Genomic DNA, 21546 nt, shown 5'->3' with positions numbered 1-21546 from the left:
CCAGACCCTGAATAGCCAGAACCCCATTTTGGACTGAGGTCGATTACAAAAAAGGCTTCTAAACAAAACAAAAAACAGTCGGCGAGTCGCCGACCCCATTTCAGGGAACACACCCCCCCCCCCCTCCCCCTCCCCCTCCCCCAGAGGCAAATATTTGAGTTCGCTCTGAAAGAATATATATTCATTCTTGAACCACATTTCCATGATTTTTCAAAAATAGCAGATCTACAAGCTCCGAGTGCCAGCAATTCAAGGGCTGGAGCCAGGCTAGGTTGTAGCAGTTCCCACACTATTGGTGTCTCAATGAATAAAGTATCACTTCACTATACCTCCGCTCCTAATAACCACTTTTTTATGATTAGATTCTTGTTGTTATTTTTCATGTCATGATTATGAATTGAATACCCAGGACCTCAATGGAAACAAGACCGCAAGGACTTTTTTCCGGTGATCCCATTGGACGTGTGTTTGACTGTACCCTGCACTGATTACATTTCTGCCATTAAAGTATTCAATTTAAAACCAAAAAAAAACAAAGCACCTTAATTTCCTCTTCTAAGCTCCGCCCACCATGGATGCTCAGCATGCCATTGGTCACAGGGAAGTTGTCCGGCGGGGCTGTACAGCGGCGGATCAGGATGGGGTTGACACCATTCAGGTACTGGTAGCCGAAGAAAGCGTCCTCTTTCCAGTGTTCCCGCACGTAGTCTGCAAGACAGATGGAGCTTTGCTTTGTTCTCTGCTTTATGTTTGATTGATTGATTGATTGATTGATTGATTGATTGATTGATTGATTGAAGTATTTATTAACAGTTTGTAGAATTACAGTACATGTCAAGCACAAACTCAATACAAAGACTGTTAACTGTGAGTGGACGACCCAATTAAGCATTACACTTGTTTACAACAGGGTCCACCATGTTCAATTCATCAAAACATTTAGAGACATACAAATAGACACTTCTATATAGTTAATGAACAGAACAGGAATTCATCATAAAGGAAGCAAAAAGGGAAAAGATACATTATACAGTGAGGGGAAAAGGGGGGGGCGGTGGGGGGGGATTCAGATTTTACAGGGGCCAGTATTCGAATTGCGTAGGTGCCCTTTGAGAGCAGTTTTGAAGGAGTCAAGGGATTCACATGTCTTAATGACTGTTGGTAGGGCATTCCACATTTTGGTGGCATAGGAGCGAAAATAATTTAGTCCCTTGTTTGTGCCGAATCTGGGTTGTACATGGTTTGTTGCACTCCCTAAGTTTACGTGAACTGTTCAGCCAAGAGGCATCCATTTTGTATTGTTTGTTTGTGCAAAGTTGTGCACCTTTTTCAGTATGTTTAGCGCCTCACAAATGTGATTCATTATCAGGAAGAATAATAATAAGCATTGCAATTTCAATAGGGCTTCACACTGGTGCAGTGCTCGGGCCCTGATTATGTGAATTTGTATTATTTGTGTCTAACTTCATATACTCCATGATTGACACACTTGGTTTTCAATAAGTGGTTCTCAAACTTTTTGAAAACTCTCAAATTGATAATTAAATGCTGTGGGAACTTTGTGCCTAGCATGGGACCCCCAAACAAAATGAGTGCTGTTAAAATGTTTCAAAGATATTCAGAATCTTTCACATTTTGTTTCAAAATTTCTGATAGCTGATTGACTATAGAATAGATTATCTATTTTCAAATAGCTGATGCGTGTATAGGGTTAAAGTGGTGTTGCTCTATAGAATATCTATTGTAAGGAAAGCTTTCGCAGAACATAGCAGATAATAATAATTATTAATAATAATAATAATTAACATAGCAGATGGGCAATTCAAGCTCTTGTCGATCTGCTATTTTCAGAGAACTATAAAACAGAAAAGACACTATTAGTATAGAGCCCCTGAAGCACCACAGACCACACACACAATAGAATATATACTATATACTACAGTACTATAGTATATATACTATACTATACTATATACTAGTATAGAGCCCTGAAGCTCCACACACACAGCATTTTGTCATTGTAACATCCGGTTTGGCTCTTCAAAATAAGGGTTTGCGAACGATAAAACCTTTGGCAATGCGCGATAGATAGATTAATTAATCCTGGTGGCCAGACGGTTAATAGTGACCCCCCCCCCCCCAGACCACACTTTGAGAACCACTGGAATTGCCAACCTGAAATGTCAGTGCTTTTGACATAGGCAATGTCGTTAATGGTCTTCCACGTGTCCTTGGAGTTTGCCAGACATTTCAGGTTCAGCTCTACCAGACTGGGGAGTGAATCAGTGAGACGAACACAAGACAGTTTAACATAGAGGAGAGGACTGTCAATTAGCATATTGAATTAAATACTGGTACCTCAAAAATTACAATTAATTTCAAAGTAAAAATCTCATAAGTGTGCATTTCCACCAGTAACGTGGATTTGTATTTATGTATTGTGAATCGAGTTTCTGTGTGAAAGTATGGAGGAATTGGGAGGTTTCAAAGTTTTATCACTTAGGTTTTAAAAGTTAAATATTAAAAATCAAACTATAAAACATCATCTACAAAGTGTATGCTTGAAGTACAAGCATACGTGTCCATAGTAAGCTGGATTTATTTTTTTACAGTTTGAATGAAATTAAAATATGTATATATAGAGAGAATTTAATAGTTTCCAGATGAGGGTATTTTTGATGAACATGATTAAAATGGAGTTTGAAGTTACAATGGGTGTGCTTTGGATAAAAAAATGCACCATTAGCCATTACATTTAGATTTTAAAATGACCCCATACAGTACATGTTTGAAAGTGAAATATCCCTTTAAACATTACTGCCCAGCCATAGGCAAGATCATGGTGAAATCCTCTCTGCTAAATAAGCAGAGATAAAGGGTCACTTCTGCCCGAGCCGGAAGTGATGTAGTCTGGATCTGTAGTGTAGACCATGGGAACGGACATTCTATCGCCCCCCCCAGAGCAGCAGCATGATTAGCGCGGCTGGGATTAATCTTATACGGGACAGGCGTCATGTGGCATGGAGTTAGTAAACAGGGCATTGTATGCCATTCTGAGCATAAATACCACTAATAACCCTGTCTGTGCGTGTGCACATGCATGTAAGTAATGGAGGCCCAAAAAAAAGGGTAAAATGTTTAAAATAATTTGTAATCAAATCTCGTGTATCTCGTGGATGGCTCAGATGGAATTAATAACTTTCCACGAGATATCTCGAGGATAGCACGGAATGGGTTAACATTCAAAAATATTCACATCAAATTATTATTGTAATGCAGCATTAAAGGAGAATTCCATGCTAGAATGATTTCTTATCTTTCTTACCTTTCTTTGTAGTTGTTACGTCCCCACCAAAGAGGTCCAGGTTTTTCCATCGAAATAAGTAGTAAAGTGTGCCGCTTGGGATATTATTTACATTATGAAGAGAGTATATATACAAAGAAATTATAATTTTGAGCGATGGAAAAAATAGCACCTGGACCTCTTTGGTGGGGACGTAACAACTACAAAGAAAGGTAAGAAAGCCTTTTAGTATGGAATTCTCCTTTAACAATGGCCTCATGGCCCCTCATACAATAGTAACTGGTTCACCCTGTAGATAATGTGAAGAGAAACTCTGTGCTCTTGGTGACGGTGAAACAGACTTCGTACGGCAGGTCCAGAGGATTACCAGCCTTCATGCAGTGAGGAATGCCTTCTTCAGCTATATCCCACCTATGGAGGAAGAATAGAAAGCAGTCAATTGGCTTGGAAGAACTTGGGTAATGACCAAACCGGCAAACCAACTTCACTTAGTATTTTGAACTTGGGTAATGTGACCAACTTACACTGTAAATCCCTGGAACATGTGACACGTTTAAAACATAAACGCCAGTGTGTAATAATAAAATGCCAAATGTTTATTAATGGTCATAAAATACAGTAGAACACGAGTTCACCTCACGAGAACACCTAGGCCCAGATTTTGAAGATGCGTTTTACAATGGGGTAATACATAATTTGCCCTCGCTCTGTGCACATTCGTATTATGAAAGGCATATCGGCCCGTGTTGAACGCACTCGGCCCGTGTTGAACGCACACACATTATGGCATACGGCGTTCCTGAATATTTTAGCATTGTGGGAGTGTCCATATGTTAATTATTTTTGCTTTGCGCAATTTGCTATTAAGCCCCTTGACCTAAAAACACTCAGCGCATAACGATTAGACGTGGGTCTGACCACCTCATAAACGCAAAAAGCACTGTTTGATTGTACACTTGAGCGGCTCTGGGAGGCTGCTAGAGTGTTGCCATGTCTGTTTATTATAAGCGGCTTCTTTTTCTGTAAAGTTGCTTGTAAATATTGGTAGTTTGGTTGCTTTTCTTGTTTCTAAAGTGATTATTTGGGCTTTTCTCCTAATGTTGTTTAAACCAGTGATCCTCACACAGCACATTCCCATGTCAAGGACCCCCAGATGAATGCATTTGCCCAACTAAGGACGGCTAATCCAAAAATATTTTGGGCCAGTGACCCCCATGACAGATTTGTGTTTTAAAATGTTTCAATACAATGTTTAAAAAATATTCCACAATTGTCACTTTTTTCCAAGATTACTTTTGAAAATAGCAGATCTACCAGCTCACAATGCATCACATTCATTCATTAAAACTATGAACTCTGACTGCAGGGGGATATATAATGATCATTATAACAATGTGCAAGAAAATATTTAAAAAGAAGGAAGAACTTTATATTTGTGGACAATCAAAATATGTTTTTTTATTTTAATGTGGTGTCATTAAAATTAATCTGGATATGGCAGACTCACTATCTAGAAAATAAAAACATGGCACTTCATTTAAAATAGGTTACAGACCCCTGTTATATGCGCTTCTTTTGGGATTATTTGTATAGACCTATTTAGTTGTTTCTATGGGACATGGCAACAGAGCTCTCTGCTGCGTCAAAGAGAGAGGCTTTCTTTGGTAAAATGTTGAGATTAGAAACGGCCATAATTCTTACATTTCTCAACCTTTCAAAAAAATAAAAACATCTCCATAATCCTTGGGAAGTTTGCTTTCATACGCTGTATCACACCCGATTCAAGTCTTCTTCAATAAAATGCTACGAGCGAACTCAGCGAAGACCATACCATCGGGGCCACAGCATTACGCAGCACGCATTCAACTCATTCCTTCGTCGTGACTTGAATGAAATAAAATATAATAAACGTTATTTTACTGGTGTTTTTCAATAGAAACAAATAAAGAGCGTGTGTAGGCTACTGTGTGCAAGTGCAACAGTGCATATACATGCATGCACTAGGCTATATTTCTTCCGTGTCGGGATGGTGATTGAGCTCTTCCAATTAAGTTCACAGCCCTTTTGTCTTTCATAAAAAAACGTTGATATTAGCCTATAAACACACATGGTTCTCTCATTTCTCAACAGTTTTATTAAATGTAAAAATCTCCATATTCCTTAGGAATCTTGCTTTCATTCGCTGTATGGTACATGGTTCTATCGTTATCGAATTAAACAATATCAAACGAACTTGCATGTTCGGGGGTTAGACGATTCTGGGAACATTACGCATGGATTGCCAATTTGCCAATATGCTGCTATCTACTCGCAGTTCCATTCCGATCTGAAAGGTATAGGTGGGTCTGTTCTTTTGAGGCATAAAGGTGATAGCATGCAGTGCAATAGGAATAATTAACCCAAATGTGACAAAGGCATGTCATGTCTTCTATGGTGCCAGCCTGAAGAAATGTAATACCACGATCCCCAAAGGGCGCATTCCGTATGTGACATCAGCTGACTGGTAAAGAGAATAGTACGGACATGTTGATTGGGTACGTCTCAAACACTCCTTAAACACTCCCATGACTAATTCAAGGCCGTTTTGCGCACTCCACGGGGTGTCGAAAGCGCTTCTTACCATGCCCATAATTGCTATTATGACATTCCACACGCCCCCACCTCTTAAAACTGTAATATTATATGTAATATTGTTCCACTTGCATAATCGACCCCCTAGTGTTCAAATTCTAAACACCTATGACTGACTTTGATTGTAAAAACTAAACACGTTTATGTGTTTAAAAAGTGTTACAGGCGATTAAACATGTTCTTCTGTTTATAATCCAAACACTGTGACACGTTTAAAAAGTGTTACAAATAAGTGTTTAATACTGTTTATAACCTAAACGCTTGGGTTTAGTGTGTAGTATTTTGAACTTGGGTAATGTGATTGATTGATTGAAATATTTATTAACAGTTTGCAGAATTACAGTACATTTCAAGCACAAACTCAATACAAAGACTGTTAACTGTGAGTGGACGACCCAATTAAGCATTACACTTGTTTACAACACCATGTTCAATTCATCAAAACATTTAGAGACGTACACCATGCAGACAAACCATTTTTTTCCTGTGTCCTGTTCTTCATTTCCAGGACACCCCAGTTTGAGTTTGACGTGTGTAGCCAGGCCATATGGACCCATATTTGACAGTGATGGAAAGTAACTATGTAGATTTAATTAAGTGCTACTTCAGTTCAATTTTGAGATAATGTGGACTCTACTAGTACTTCCAATTTCCAGCACTTTTACTTCTACTTTTACTTTACTCCAATACATTTATTTGAACACTTTAGTTACTAGTTGTAGATTTTTAATATTATTTCAAAACATACATTAACCACTTCAGTCCTTTAAACATTTCAGCCACTTGAAAATAACCGATCTACAAGCTTAGAATGCGTCGCATTGTGAGCTTGTAGATCTGCAATTTTCAAAAGATTGTTATACATTTGAAAACTTGAAATGAGACATTCTGCACAATGACTACTTTTGTTACTTAAAGTACATTTTGATGCCAATACTTTCGTACTTTTAACCAAGTACATTTTGAATTCCGGACTTTTACTTGTAAGGGAGTATAGCATTGCATACATTGCAGTAGGCCTATTGATACTCTTACTTAACATTTGAGTACTTTTCCCCACAACTGCTGGGAAAAAAATGTCTGATATGTCTTTTTATTACATGGCTTGGTTGAATGCTTGATTCTGATTGGTCAATCGCAGCATTCGGTGGTCTGTTATTTGTTGATAATGACCACTCCGCTCTATAACAGACCGATGCCTAATCAAACCCTCGGAGCACCTGCTGCACGGGAACAGAGTGGCATTCCGACGCAGACCCAACGTTGATAGAACTAGTATGCTACAGATCAGACTCACGGATAGTCCTTTGCTCTCTTCTCCAGTTCTTTTTCTCTGCATAATTTGGACAAAGGATGTTCATCCTCAAAGTGTCTCAAAGCTGAAAGAAAAATTAAAAAAAAGAGAAGAATAGATTTAAATCTGATATTCAGTGTTGATAATATGTAGGTTTAGAACCTCAACCCATTTAGACCTGCAGGGGGTCATATCTGAATCAACGGTTCTGTCTTGCTCTTCAACGAATCCAGGCGGGGAGTTTTTTCCAGTCTTATGTTGTATCAAAGTTTTATTGATAAAAAGGCACTCAGTTTACAATACAATAATAATTAAGAAATAAGGTGCATGTTAACTGAATCTTGCTTTAAGACTAATTCAAAATAGGGTATAGGCAAAGAAAATGAAAGTAACTATTCAATGTTCTACATTCAAATATCTTTATAGTTCCATCTTAAACAAACGAAATATGAAACTAAGTAACAGAAAATAAAAGAAGAACTTATGTCTTCCAGTGACATCATCATTAGGCAGATTATTTTTTAAACAAGATTTTTTTTACAAAAATGTTTAGATTTTCATTATCGTGAGAATGATGGCTTCCATTTTCACATTGCAACTTGTCAGGACTAGAAAGCCTGCCATTTTTATTAGCTTGTATTCCCCATCGATGATGTCACGGAAGACGGTTTCTGATCTTCCCACAGTCCTCCTATGAGACACAGACCGAGTAGAAAAAAAATTGCGCAATTTTTTCATGATTATTAGTGAGGACCTATTATATGAAGATAGGTTGAAAAGTGGTGAAGTGGTCCTTTAACAAGCGATCGTTAACTGTGTCTGTTAGAGAGAGGGGCAGAGAAGAGTGGCTTTGCTCAACTTGATTTATACTTATATTCTCCACTTTGATGAAGGTACATGTTCGATATATCATGCAGCCTTACTTATTAGCCTAAATTTTAGCTAATACAAAAAAAAAAAAAAAAAGGCAAGCGGGCTCACCAGTTTGACACCCCTGGTAGGGTGTCACTAATAGCTTCTAAAGCCCTTAGTCAGTCTGACTCATTATTGTAGGCCTACATAAGAGGCTAAATTATCCATCACTCCCAAATAAAGTTTTTTTTAAAACGTATCCTGGGGAACATAAATAACAGAGCCCATCGGTGGTGCTGGGGTGGTGGTGGGAGCAAACATGAAAAGGAAGGGATGTCCACACACTGTTTCTCTGCTCCCAGGCAATTTTTATTTGGTACAATGTTTCGACCCTTGCGGGTCTTCGTCAGGAATACACCCGTGACAAGACAGTTCACGTTGAAGCCAAATCAGTTTTACAGCCCCCACGCACCAAACAAGAACCAGTAGAGGTACAGCTGATGAGGAGAAAATGGAGCTGGGTTGGGCACACATTACGAAAAAGCTACACGGCAATATCCAAACAGGCACTAACATGGCACTGATGGTAAAAAGTAGACCTTTGGTGTACCGCGTTGGGAGCAACAACCATTACTTTGTGCTTATCAAGGTCACAGAGAGACAGAAAGATTTATATATAGTGTCTGAAAAAGTAAAGACACGTTCAGAGCTCTCCAGTCTCCAGGACAGGCAACGACAGCGCTGGCCATGCGCTTCAAGGGGCGGCCCCGCCCGGCCAACGGACTGATATGGAGCGAATCGATGGACTTGCAAAATAACAGGTCGTATCTGCTTTTATTCGTTTGCTGTCTATTCATACTGTATCACGTGGTCCCATTTTGTAATCATTAAAGATGCCATTTCTTAAGGTCCCATTGAGTTTACGTCTACAGCCTTTTATTGGACTTTATTTGAACCCCAGTACTAACGGATCAGAACCCACAAGGCAAAACGGAGCAGAGAGAGACCCAAAAAACACCTGGAGGAAAAGGAAAGGAAAGGTACTATGTTTACCCAGGGTAACTGGACTAAGCATCAGATACTTGTTTACAGCCAGGCCCTGCTTATTTCATAGAACATTTCATGGTAGTGGTTCAATGCCTTGTCCAAGGGCACTTCAGCGGTGGTCATTTTTAACGTGTCGGACCGCTGATTCGAACTGGCGACCTTCCGGTATCAAGACCGCTCCTCAATCCGTTCGGCCACCGCTGCCACACGGAGGAGGAGGAGCACGGAGCCAGATGTTAAACAAAAGGGACTGACGCGGAAACAGCTGGAGTGGATGGCCCATGCAGGCGAGGGTGGAAATGACTCCTCAATGGCCTATATTCCAAATGGAATTTAGAGGCAGTGGTGGAAAGTGTATTTCCAATACTTGTACTTCTAGTGCACTACATCTCAGAGTCAAATATTGTACTTCGACTCCAATACATGTATTTGAAAACTTTAGTTACTAGTTACCAGTTGTAGATTTGGGTTATTATTACAAAATAACAAAGATCAACTATTTTCAAAATCTATATATATTTTTTACATACATTGAAGTTTTGAAGTACATTTTGAATTCCAGACGTCTTAACTAAGTAAGTAAGTAGCCTAAGTAAGTAAGTAAGTAAACCCCCACTAACCTTTCGCCTCTTTGAACAGGTGTGTCTGTCCATTGGCGATCAAGCGGTAGATGGGGAAGTGGTAAATGTCTCCTTCTGGAGACTCGATTTCAATCTTAGTGGGGAACCAGTCGACCGACATGAGGAGGGCCTTCTTCTCCAGCTCTATCAGCACCAGCTCACCAAGGCTTACGGGACAATCCACTGAGAAGGTGGATTGAGAAATACTTGACCGGCTGAGTCGGTAACGATGGAAGTTGGAGATCCATGCCCCACCCGGCTATGCGATACCCGTTGTACCCGTGTCAGAGTACACGTTCCACCCATCTGTCTGTGTCCCTCTTATGCCCATATATGGAGATTTCTGTATCTGTCTCTCTGTGTCCTTTTATTCCTATATGTCAGGCATCGCCAAATATGGAGTGTTGTGATGTCAGAAAAGGCCAGCTCATATATGGACCCTGGGCAGGGGCCCTGTCCAGAGCCTGGGCAGAGGCCTTTTGTGGCGGTTCTGGACAACCGTGGGTCCGACCGACTCGACACCGGGCACTACACTCCCTGTGGGGGTGTGGAACGGCGTGTGCCGAATGTAAAGTCTGTGGGGTGGAGGGTCGAACGGTTCTCGAGTTGCGTGCATTACAGCCGTACACACGTACAGACATTCGTACGGAGAGACAGAGTGCATTTATTTATAGATAGATTTATCAAAAATGGCTGAACTACTCCCCCCCCTACCCCCCCTTTAATTCAGACAGACGTCAGACTTACAGTGCCTTGGAAGAAGTTGACAGCTCCAATGACTGCTCCAATGATGCTAGTGAGCTTGGTGCGTTTGCTCTCACCCTCCCTTCCCACCAGCTTGATGAAAACAGTGTTGGTGGTGAACGCCATAGTGGTGCCAGCAGTGGACACTGTCACTTTGTATTTCACCATGTTCTGTCTGGGGGAGCAGAAGAAGGAGAGCCTTAGACAAACCCATCTTATGTCACTCCGATGATGTCAATCTCTCTCTTGGAAGAGCCACCCATCGATTTCTCTAATATACGGCAACCTTCCCTGTGTTTCTTCACTATAGTCCGATCCAGAAGAACACAGTTTGTCGGCCACTGCTACAGAGCTGATCATGAGGTTATATCTTCCCTTCTTCTGTCATCGCTAGGGACACATGCATCAGTAGCAGTGTTGTTTTTGGCAGCAAATTTCTATTTTAGTATTAGTCATAGTCTCTTGAATGGCTTTTATTTCGTTTTAGTCACATTTTAGTCACCCGAAATGTTTTAGTGTTAGTGTAGTTTTAGTCGACTAAATATCATTAGATTTTAGTCGACTAAATGTACAGGTGATTTAGTCGACTAAGATGTGTTTTGGCGGGCCTTGATGCCGTCATAATGACTGTTTTTACACTTGCTGATAATAGCCGATCTTGTAGATCTGCCATTTTCAGCATGCAACCAAGTGTAAAATGACTTATATTGGATCTCTTTTCCACTAGTCCCTTCCTAACATTTTAGTCTAGTTTTTATTTGTTGACAAAATCGTCAATATATTTAGACTGAGTTTTAGTCATCATGGCTTAGTTTTCATGTAGTTTCCATTTAGTTTTTGTCAGAGAAAAAAGGTAGTCGACGAACATTTTTCGTCTTAGTTTTAGGTCACATTCTCACCTAATACTTCGGTAGACTCATGCGTATGGGCGGAGATTTTGGGATTCTTGCATATTTAATTTGCTGCGGTTTGCCTTCACACTGTCATCCGTAGCAGCAATTGGAAACGCAGCAGGGGGGACCTTTATCAATGTGTTCCATTCATAAACCTAGCCTACAACACAGTGAAATCTATGGTGATAAAATTATACTCATAACGTGCATGTGTCGTGCCGTCTGGGACTGGACCCCTCTCTCTCTCTCTCTCTCTCTCACTATACGCACGCAGCCACACACTGTTCTTTTGGGCATGCAGGCATAGTGCTGAGCGCACTGATGGGCATGCAGGCACAGTGCTGAGCGCACTGATATAACAGACACGTTTATTGAGATGAAAGTTCCAGTCCCCACTAGTCCCCACACAGTGACAGCACTCCATGTTTACGGCACGCACAGACAGACAGACAGAGTATTCTGTAGGCTATAATACTATTACACTGCACTGCAGTATGTGTTTTCTTAAGCAATTGATTAATGTACTCGATCGTCCTCATTTCGATCAGGGCTTCAGTCTCCTCATTCGACCACGTCTACTATCCACGGTAACGGGACATCTTTGCGCTGCGTAAAATATGCCTTCTCCGTCTCCAACTGTGTTCAGCTCCTCACCCGCCACATTGTTTGCTTCATTTTCTTTATTTACTGCGGATTGCATTCACACCTGCACCAAATCGTAATCTAGTGCGATTGGAAGCGAAGCGAAACCCCCGTTTTTGCTCGGAGTATAATGCGGTTCTTTGATACGCATTAGGATTCGAATGAGCCTTCACACCTGCCAAACGAAGTGCACTTTCTGAAAATGCGCAGCAGAATTCGTTTTAATCGCAGCAAAGCTCTCTGGTATGAATGTGACCTAAGTCGACGAAATCAACAGGAATCAGCAGGAACTGGGGATGGCAATGAAGGACCGGGCTGTCTGCCGTGGCATTGTGAAATCTATGATCTCGACCGCGGTCGAAAAATGTCAAACCACCATGGGTCTTCAACAGGAGGGTCCCGGAAACCGGTTCTTTTTCAGACCCGGTTCCGAGATTGAAGAACCGGAATCGGTTCCATCGTATTTGGAAGCGTTTTTTTTTTTCAAATTTTATCACACTGTCAGAGCTGGTTATATTATATATTATATTATACGTCTGCTACTGTATACACAATTACAATATTGGTGGTTCTCAAACGTTTTAATTTCACTCTCAATTTCTTGTAAGGGTCCATTTGGCTCCATTTGTACCCTCTCAGAGTTAGTCCTGTAAGGGTCCATCAATCAATCAATCAATCAATCAATCAATCAATCAATCAATCAATCAAAATCAGGGACAGAGGGAGAGAGACAGACAGAGGGATGGATAGAACTAGAGAGAGAGAGAGAGAGACAGAGACAGCCCAAGGAGAGAGAGAGTAAGTCATATCTTATCCTTCATTCTTATCACATTGTGATAAGAGGGGTGGAGGAGGGTGTTGTATAGCAATCTGCACGTTGATAAGGGCAGGTGCAATGAATGGGAAACACACCCAACAACAGTTTGAAGTCTGGACAGTTGGTTATTTGAAACACAAACGGTTTCCATGTGACCAGCCGAGTGGCGAAAAGTTAGTTTGATACGGTCTGCCACTACAGTTACATTCACAAACTCATGGCATGCGTTTTCATGATACAATAGGCATGTCACTCAGCACTCCATGGGTAAGAGTAACAGTGTCTCCGGCATATATGGTGGCTGTCAATCTGGGAACTATAGGGGATTTTATATACATGATGTCTTATGTGTATGATACGAGGCATAAATGTCTACATATGGGAATAAAGGCCTGTTATACTGTTGTTGGGCAGATTACTGCCTATAGCCCCATTTTCCCTTTGTCTCAGGACCAACACATAGATACTCATTAACATACTAACTTGTTCACCCTGTATAACATAGGACGCGCACGGACAGCTTTGCACCAACATGCACGCACATGCACGCATGTCACTGCACAATGCATGCAGGTGACTCCGAAGCAATATAAATAAATCCCTCTCTATCCCTATCCCTTTAACACCAGACTAGAGAGATTATTGCTACAGTGAATGGTTTTAAATCACTTACCCTGCAATAATCTTTATGCTTTAATGGATCCGACGTGACAAAACAAAATAGAGTCCAGACGCTTCAGTTGACTGTGAATCTACACACTTAGAGTTCTGTCATACTGGAGGTGTGACTAATACCGTCATACTGGAGTCCAGACGCTTCAGCTGACTGTGAATCTACACACTTAGAGTTCTGTCATACTGGAGGTGTGACTAATACCGTCATACTGGAGTCCAGACGCTTCAGCTGACTGTGAATCTACACACTTGTAGTTCTGTCATACTGGAGGTGTGACGTCACATCTCAAACTCGAAGAACTTAAATATACAATCAGGGGCTCCACTCAGAAATATACCAGTTTAGGGGCACGGTGGCACAGTTGGTAGTGCTGTCGCCTCACAGCTAGAAGGTCCTGGTTTCGATTCCCGCTCGGGGAGCTGTGGGCGCTGGCGGCGTGTTTCCTCCTCCGCGTCATCAGTGCCCATACCCGAAGGCGGGGTTGGCGAAAGGGCCTTTCTGTGTGGAGTTTGCATGTTCTCCCCGTGTCCCCTAGGGTAGGTACCCTCACAAAAACATGCAGTAATCCTGGTCTCTAAACTGCCTGATGGAGGGGAAAGGAACTGGTTGGAATAACGTGTTCCTTCCACGTGCTACGTCCAACCAGGGAAACTCCCCCCTGTCAGGTGTAAAGGAGCAACTTGGACACTCAAGCATGAAGGAAGCATGAGTTCAAGTCCGTTGCTCTCCCCAGGTTGGCGGAGGGTGTGTAGAGCCCAGGATCACATTAGATGATTGACACAGGGGTGAAAAATGGGTTACAAAATCGTGGGATACAAAATATATTAAAAATATATATATATATACCAACCGTAGTATTTTCTACGTAGTCATTGCCCCCCCCCCCCCCCTTTCATTTTTATTTACCCATTTATTTATTTATTTGTATTTTTTTAATTTTATTTCAGTTATAGTTGATTTCATTAATATACAATTTGTGGTTTTTACTATTTTTTTATTGTATTTCAGACTTTTATATTTTATACATGAATGTTGAGTACTGGTGTTACTAATGTGTAAATAATAATCATACTGGAGGTGGTGTACATTATGACGAACGTATACATCCATGTGGTACTTTGACCTGACACACACACACACACACAACATGCGTGCACGCAAACACACACGCGCACGCGCACGCACACGCACACACACACACACACACACACACACACACACGTCAATGTTTAAAGGGGGAATGACTCAGCCCTCGGGAGATAAGAACAGCATAAGTGTGATAAGAGTTTTTATATACAAAAACGCTATACTGTACAAAACGTTTAGACATTTAGTCCACTCACATTTATAACCAAAGTACACCCTGGCTTCTGTCTGGGAGATATGTGGGTTAGTGCTTTGATTCTAAATATCATACACCCTGAAGTGAAAGAAAATATGTATAAATGATCAAAATAAATGAAACACAAAGGTCATGTATTGCCTTTAGACAATCAAAATCAGTTGGAAATATTACATACAGTACAATACGGCATTGAATGTGATGTCACTTCATGTTGATACATGAACACTATCAGGAAATAAAAACGTGTCAAAAAGGTTGCAGATCCATGACTTGACTATAGCAGGTCACCCGCATGACCTGAATGCTGTACTGTCAACATAATACATGTTTGGAGTATAATCATAATAAACAAACTCATTTTGTATCATAGTAGGTAATTGAAATGTATTACTAGTATATTATGAATCACTAAAAGTAAAAACATTCCTCTCCAAATACAGGTCGAGCGGTTACATTACAGGCACCTGGGATACAGCAACTTTGTCTGTTGGTGTTGGAGTTACGTGGGCAATGCAGTGAGAGTTGTCCTCCTATCCTGTGTGGTGATCCGTGTGAGACAGGAATTCCCCAATCTTAGAGTATATATGAATAGAGAAGGCACCCAGAGGAAACCCTGAGGCGAAATGGACATAGTGGCCGAATGAAGGTATTGCAGCCTGGCCCCAAACACATGAACGCGCTGCCGTTGACGATCATTGTGCACGTTCACGATGACACGTGAACGCTGTTTCATACGTGAACGCACCTGGAACGCACGTGAACGCGTGCAATGATAGTCAACGGCAGCGCGTTCACATGTGTTTGGGGCCAATCCATCCCAGAATGCAATCTGTTCCTACCCGGAAGGAGGAGTGAAATCGCCTCATGCGCTTTTGAGCAACTTAATGCAAGTGGATGGAAGGAGAACTCGGATGTCTTCTCTATTCATATATACTCTAAGGTGTTGGTTATCTTTGGCCTACCAAGCTATGTAGATGTTGGTGTGTTGGTTATCTTTGGCTTACCAAGCTATGTAGAGGTTGGTGTGTTGGTTATCTTTGGCTTACCAAGCTATGTAGAGGTTGGTGTGTTGGTTATCTTTGGCTTACCAAGCTATGTAGAGGTTGGTGTGTTGGTTATCTTTGGCTTACCAAGCTATGTAGAGGTTGGTGTGTTAGTTATCTTTGGCTTACCAAGCTATGTAGAGGTTGGTGTGTTGGTTATCTTTGGCTTACCAAGCTATGTAGAGGTTGGTGTGTTGGTTATCTTTGGCTTACCAAGCTATGTAGAGGTTGGTGTGTTAGTTATCTTTGGCTTACCAAGCTATGTAGAGGTTGGTGTGTTGGTTATCTTTGGCTTACCAAGCTATGTAGAGGTTGGTGTATACTCGATAACCGCTATTGAGCTCTATCCCAGCTGTGAAGTGTCTCCCCCCCCCCCCCCCCATGACCCAGGGTTTGCATAAAATAAATGCTGGAAAAGTGCTTCTGGTGTCTTCATTTAAGACTTTTCATTGTGCTATTTTAAGAAATTGCTTCTTACTATAAGATTTTTGGGGCTTATTATTCTTTTTGGATTAAGGAAAAAAATCCTATTAAGAGAACGTCTTTCCTAAATAACATAGTCTTCATTGCTTATATTAAGCTAACCCTAGCTTTAGAAACAGGCATTTTTGTCTAGTTTTGAGACTCGATATGCTGTTTCAGGGGGTAGAACTTTGTTGCTAGTTTTAAGAATTCTAAGCAAGGAAGAAATGCTTACCCCATTGGCAGATTTATTTGCTTGATATGAGACAATAAGGCTAGAATTGATTCTTTTTTTTCTTAATTTAATCAGCCTGTTATTTGCAGTGTGCCTCTGTACCACCGCATCAGACCGGCTGCCATTGGCTGGAGACCCTCACCCTCCTTCTCCGTGAGCACTGACATGAGCACCTGCCCATGCTCATTGCCCACGTTGGTCAGCCAGGCAGTCGTGTCTGCAGCAGCGCCCGCAGGTTTCTTTGTCATCTAAAAAGAAAAATATAACAAAACAGACATTAAAAAAGGACTGGCCTGTGACGTCAACTTCCATTACACAGAATAAGTCAACACATGCTTTGTTGACCGTGGTGGCTCACTGCCGATCTACAAGCTCTCAACACAACGGATTTTGAGCTTGTAGATTTGCTATTTTTGCTAGGGTGTCAGGCTTAACGTGAGTGATAATAAGTGCTGTTATAACGAAATCTTGCCTTCTTGGTGGAGTCCATCTTCAGTATCTCCCCGAAGATGGAGGTGACCCTGGCCTTCGTCTCATGCCACGCAGGGAACCGTGTGCATGCAGGGAGGCAGGGCACTCAAGGTACTCCGTGCCCAAGGAGTACCAGCCGTTCGTGTCCAAGACCCTCCAGACAGTCTGGTACAGCCCAGCGGAGCAGAGTTGCGCCTTGCAGGCGGCGCACTTCAGCTCGCATGACCAGAACCTGTTCAAGTACAAAACATATTCAAGGCAATGCTATCCTATATATTCTGTGCTGTCTATGTTGTGATTTTGTTATTATTTGGGGGGTTTTAAAGACTATGTTTATGATTTGATATCATTTGAGTGACATAGGTCTGGAGTTGGATTGACGCCCATAAAGTAGGCGTCGGATACCGGCCTGACAGGTAAACCAGGAGAGACCTGACCGGGAGAGACAAACAAACAGGGAGTCTACGAGGGACCTGTATACGTTTTCTCTTTAATACCTCGTTAAACAAAGCTATAGCTACACAAAGGATTGCGCTCACGGTTCGAGGAGGCTCGAGACCTTCTTCAGCAACTGGTGAGATTGTTCTGCTTTTATTTATTTATTTTGACATCCCGCGAGGATCCGAGGTTTTGTTCTTCCTCTTCTTTTGGAGTAGCCTACCTTCAACTGGATTACGTTCGCTACGGGGATGGATTAAGTTTCGTTCATCTACTTTGCTTTGGAGGGAGTTTTACGTTCGGGAGAGAACTCTTGGAAGAACAGACTGTGTTTGAAAACAACCATGGAGGAACTACTCTAAACAACATAAAGCGTTGCACAGTGAAAAATAAATGTAGTACTACTCTTACCTCTGCGCCAGAGGGAACAGCGGAATCAGGAACAGGCTCTCCTGGCCCCCGAGGAGTGGCAGATGAGGATGCCCTGGCTTCTTTAAAGGACAGACTCAGTCACTCACTGACACACTCAGACACTCTTTAATGTGGAGCTCAATCTCCATGAGCACAGCAAGAAAGCATGTTATACCTTATTACACCGTGACAATGTGTTGATTTGCATTTAGCCTCTAGGTACTATGTTAGTGAAATGAGAAATGGCCCAGCATGGGGACAGAGAGTGATATGAGTGGTGAATGAGGGTGAAAACAATTTACTATTAGTTTTGGTTGGATGTGCTATAAAGACGGTGCCTCTTAGACAAATGCAACACAGCTACATGTAGTACAGTGCAGGGAACTACTCTAAGTCAGTGGTTTCCAAAAACTTTAGCCCGTGACCCAAAAGAGAAACATTGTGTTTGCCCAGGACCCAAACTAGTGAAAACAGCAGATCTGCAAGCTCACGATGCGGCGCGAAACTTGTACATCAGCTATTTTCACTAATTCTTAAACATTTGATTTGTAATTTAGGGAGTGTCTTTGATCTTTTTTTATTTATTCATAAAATTACTGTGATAAAAATCATTGTAATATATAAATTATATAAAGGAACCCATGAGAGTGTGCCCCCAGCACACAAATGGGTTCCGACCCAGTGTTTGGGATCCACTGCCACAGTTTGATTGCATACTTTAGTAGGCAGAAATGCAACAGTCCAAGCATCATAGCCCATAATAGTGCATTCATTATTAGAGCACGAAAGCTAGAATGAAGAGATGACTAAATGACATGGTGGAATCAGCCACATTAAATCAGCCACATCAATTTCCCAGAGGAGTAAAAGCTGTGCAGCTACAGATGACTAACCAGATGGATTACCAAACTTACCTTTCTGTTATCCCTACTGATATTAATACCCCTCTGGAAACGGTACCACACTTCAAGTACCGTGGCAGTATCCTCTCAGACAGTTGCAACGTTGACGCAGACATTCAATCGCGCATCAATTTAGCCTCCACCGCGTTTGGTCGCCTAAGATCACGGGTCTTCACCAACAAGAACCTGAAGGCCTCAACCAAGGCAGCAGTGTACCAGGCAGTATGTGTGTCCACACTACTGTATGGCTCTGAAGCCTGGACACCATACAGACGGCATATAAGATCTCTGGAGGCTTTCCACATCCGCTGTCTGCGAAGGATCCTGGGTATCACATGGGAGCACCACATGACCTACGCAGAAATATATGAGCGCACCAACTCATCCAGCATGGAGGTGTTTCTGTCACACAGACAGCTCCGCTGGTTAGGCCATGTGATACGCATGCCTGCAGCTCGTCTTCCTCGACAGGTCCTTTACAGTCAGCTTCAATCCGGCCAGAGGTCTGCAGGAGGCCAACAGAAGCGCTACAAGGACCACATAAAGATGCTACTAAAGAGCTGCAACATTCCACCCTCAAACCTGGAAAGGATAGCAGAAGACCGGGACGCTTGGCGCTCCTCCTGCAACTTAGGTGTCTCCCGCTGGGAGGAGAAGACATCCCTGAGACGCGCAGAGAAGCGCAGGCAGCGGCATGAGCGCGCTGCAGGGACTATCCACCCAGGCTCAACACACCCCTGCCCCACGTGTGGAAAAGTGTGCGGATCAGCTATTGGTCTCAACCGCCACATGTGGGTGCATGAGCGCGCCAGGCGCTGAAACCCCCCCCTTACCCCCGGGAGATATGAAGTCATCATCGACTACGATGGACTGCCATAAGCAAGAAGCAAGTAAGTGTGTGTGTGTGCGTGTGTGTGTGTGTGTGTGTGTGTGTGTACGTGCGCGCAGGCACAACATCACAGAGGATAAAAACACAATAGAGCATTAAGTCTTATTTGAAGGTGGTCCTCAAACTTACGATCGACACTCCTTGTCAGTGGACTCATACAGAGCCTTGTAGGTGACCCCCTTGTTTTTATACTGGGCCAGCATCACCATCTCCTCATCATTGGCCCTTGCTGGCAAAGACCCCTCCATGGCCCTACACACCTAGAATTGCATGTGAATACAGTTATAGTTTTTGCTATGTACATTATGAAAGGTTTAAAAAGAGCCAATCTGAACACGATAATTGGAACAGACACATTTACAGCAAACACATTGAAGAAAGATAGTGTCATATGAATAATACATTTATAAGTTTCATACATTTTATGAACTTTATGCAGAAGAGTACGGCATCTCAGAACTCGATGCAACAGGAAAGACAGGACAGAACATCTTACAGGACAGAGCATCTTATGAACTCGATACAAACAATCTTATGATCGTGATGCAGACAGGAGGACAGAGCATCTGAACGTGATGCAGAAGATGGTAGAGAATCAGATAAACAAGAGAACAGCTGAGCATCTCACAAACTTGTCCATGTCATAGACTCTAGGAAGTCTAGGCCTAGGGATTAGAGACCAGCGGATGGCGTATTTAGCCGCGGATGCCACGGTTAACCACAGTTTAGGGTCGGTTTAGGGTCAATGGAATATATTATTAATTAAAATTGGATAAACTGCGGGTGAAATAAATGGATGACATCTAATGTTATCTTAATATATCCATAGAATATCCATACAATTCATAAAACATCCATAAAATAAAATATGTGTGTTTGTGTCTGTGACTGTGTCTCTGCGAGTGTTTTATTGTTATACATTGATTTGAAGTTGAACGTGATTTTTCATCTGGCACAAATTAGTCACCTCCTCCTAGACTCACACGTGTGCAGTGCGCTGGGAGCGGGTCATTTCTTTCAAAACAATGGAGGCAAACAAGACAGCAAAACTTGCCCAAGTGCGAGAGAAACTTAAAAATTTAAAACAAAAAAGAAGGTGGGGAGTAAAAGTGCAGCGTGGGAGAAGTTCAGTGTAGTTGCTGATGATGACTCGAGCACTGGATATGTCGTGTGCAACAGTTGTGAGATCTTCTATGTGCATGATAGTCACAAGACGGGCACGTCTAACATGGTTCATCATCAGTGTGCCAATAAGCCTGCAGCACAACCACAGTCTACCCTGAAGTCCTATGTTCGTCGTGACAGCAAAGTGGAGCCTTTATTGTCTCGACATTCGACCATTTGAAACGGTAATCGGCTCAAGATTCTTGCAGCTGGCCCAATCGCTTGTCAACGTCGGAGCTAAATATGGTACTGTTGACGCAAGTGCAATATTACCCCACCCCACAACTGTCAGTGACAGGGCTAAACTACAGGCTGCACGCGGCAAAGACAAACTCGCTGAAGTCATCCAGAAAGCGATGGGAGATGGAGGGCTTGCAGTGACCACAGATACAGTATGTGGACAGACGAGTTCAACCAGAGGGCATACACATGTCTTACATATGTCACTACGTGGGTGAGAACGACCGTGGGGAGTGGTGCCTCGAGAGTCGGATTTTGACTACAGTTGAGTTCGATGCTAATAAAAAGAAAACAGCCAAGCATGTCCGGTAGCAAATAATCACTGAGTTGACTGCGTATGACATTCCAGCTAACAGAGTTGTTTTTGTCAGCGACTCTGGCCCTAACATTAAAGCTGCACTTAAAAATTACACATGGCTCCCGTGC

At 42.1% G+C, this 21546-nt stretch overlaps 1 protein-coding gene across 1 annotated transcript in view; it reads right to left on the bottom strand.

Moving 5' to 3' along the window:
- The window catches only part of LOC310875648 (polyunsaturated fatty acid lipoxygenase ALOX15B-like), a gene marked incomplete at both ends in the record, with an annotated part of 29237 nt that extends 11938 nt beyond the window's left edge, over nucleotides 1-17299 (bottom strand). Inside the window, 9 exons of the mRNA XM_083788935.1 lie at nucleotides 542-708; nucleotides 2176-2270; nucleotides 3593-3715; nucleotides 7233-7314; nucleotides 9749-9931; nucleotides 10501-10667; nucleotides 13328-13336; nucleotides 16708-16853; nucleotides 17210-17299. Of these exons, the coding sequence (XP_083645061.1) occupies nucleotides 542-708; nucleotides 2176-2270; nucleotides 3593-3715; nucleotides 7233-7314; nucleotides 9749-9931; nucleotides 10501-10667; nucleotides 13328-13336; nucleotides 16708-16853; nucleotides 17210-17299 (1062 nt within the window). The remainder of the gene's footprint in view (nucleotides 1-541; nucleotides 709-2175; nucleotides 2271-3592; nucleotides 3716-7232; nucleotides 7315-9748; nucleotides 9932-10500; nucleotides 10668-13327; nucleotides 13337-16707; nucleotides 16854-17209) is intronic.
- Nucleotides 17300-21546: the final 4247 nt, after the last annotated feature.

Source organism: Protomyctophum parallelum, assembly GCF_964188405.1.
Source record: "Protomyctophum parallelum genome assembly, chromosome: 18".
Lineage (NCBI taxonomy): Eukaryota > Metazoa > Chordata > Actinopteri > Myctophiformes > Myctophidae > Protomyctophum > Protomyctophum parallelum.
The sequence above is the reverse complement of the archived record's forward strand: the minus strand, read 5'-3'. Positions and strand labels throughout refer to the sequence as shown.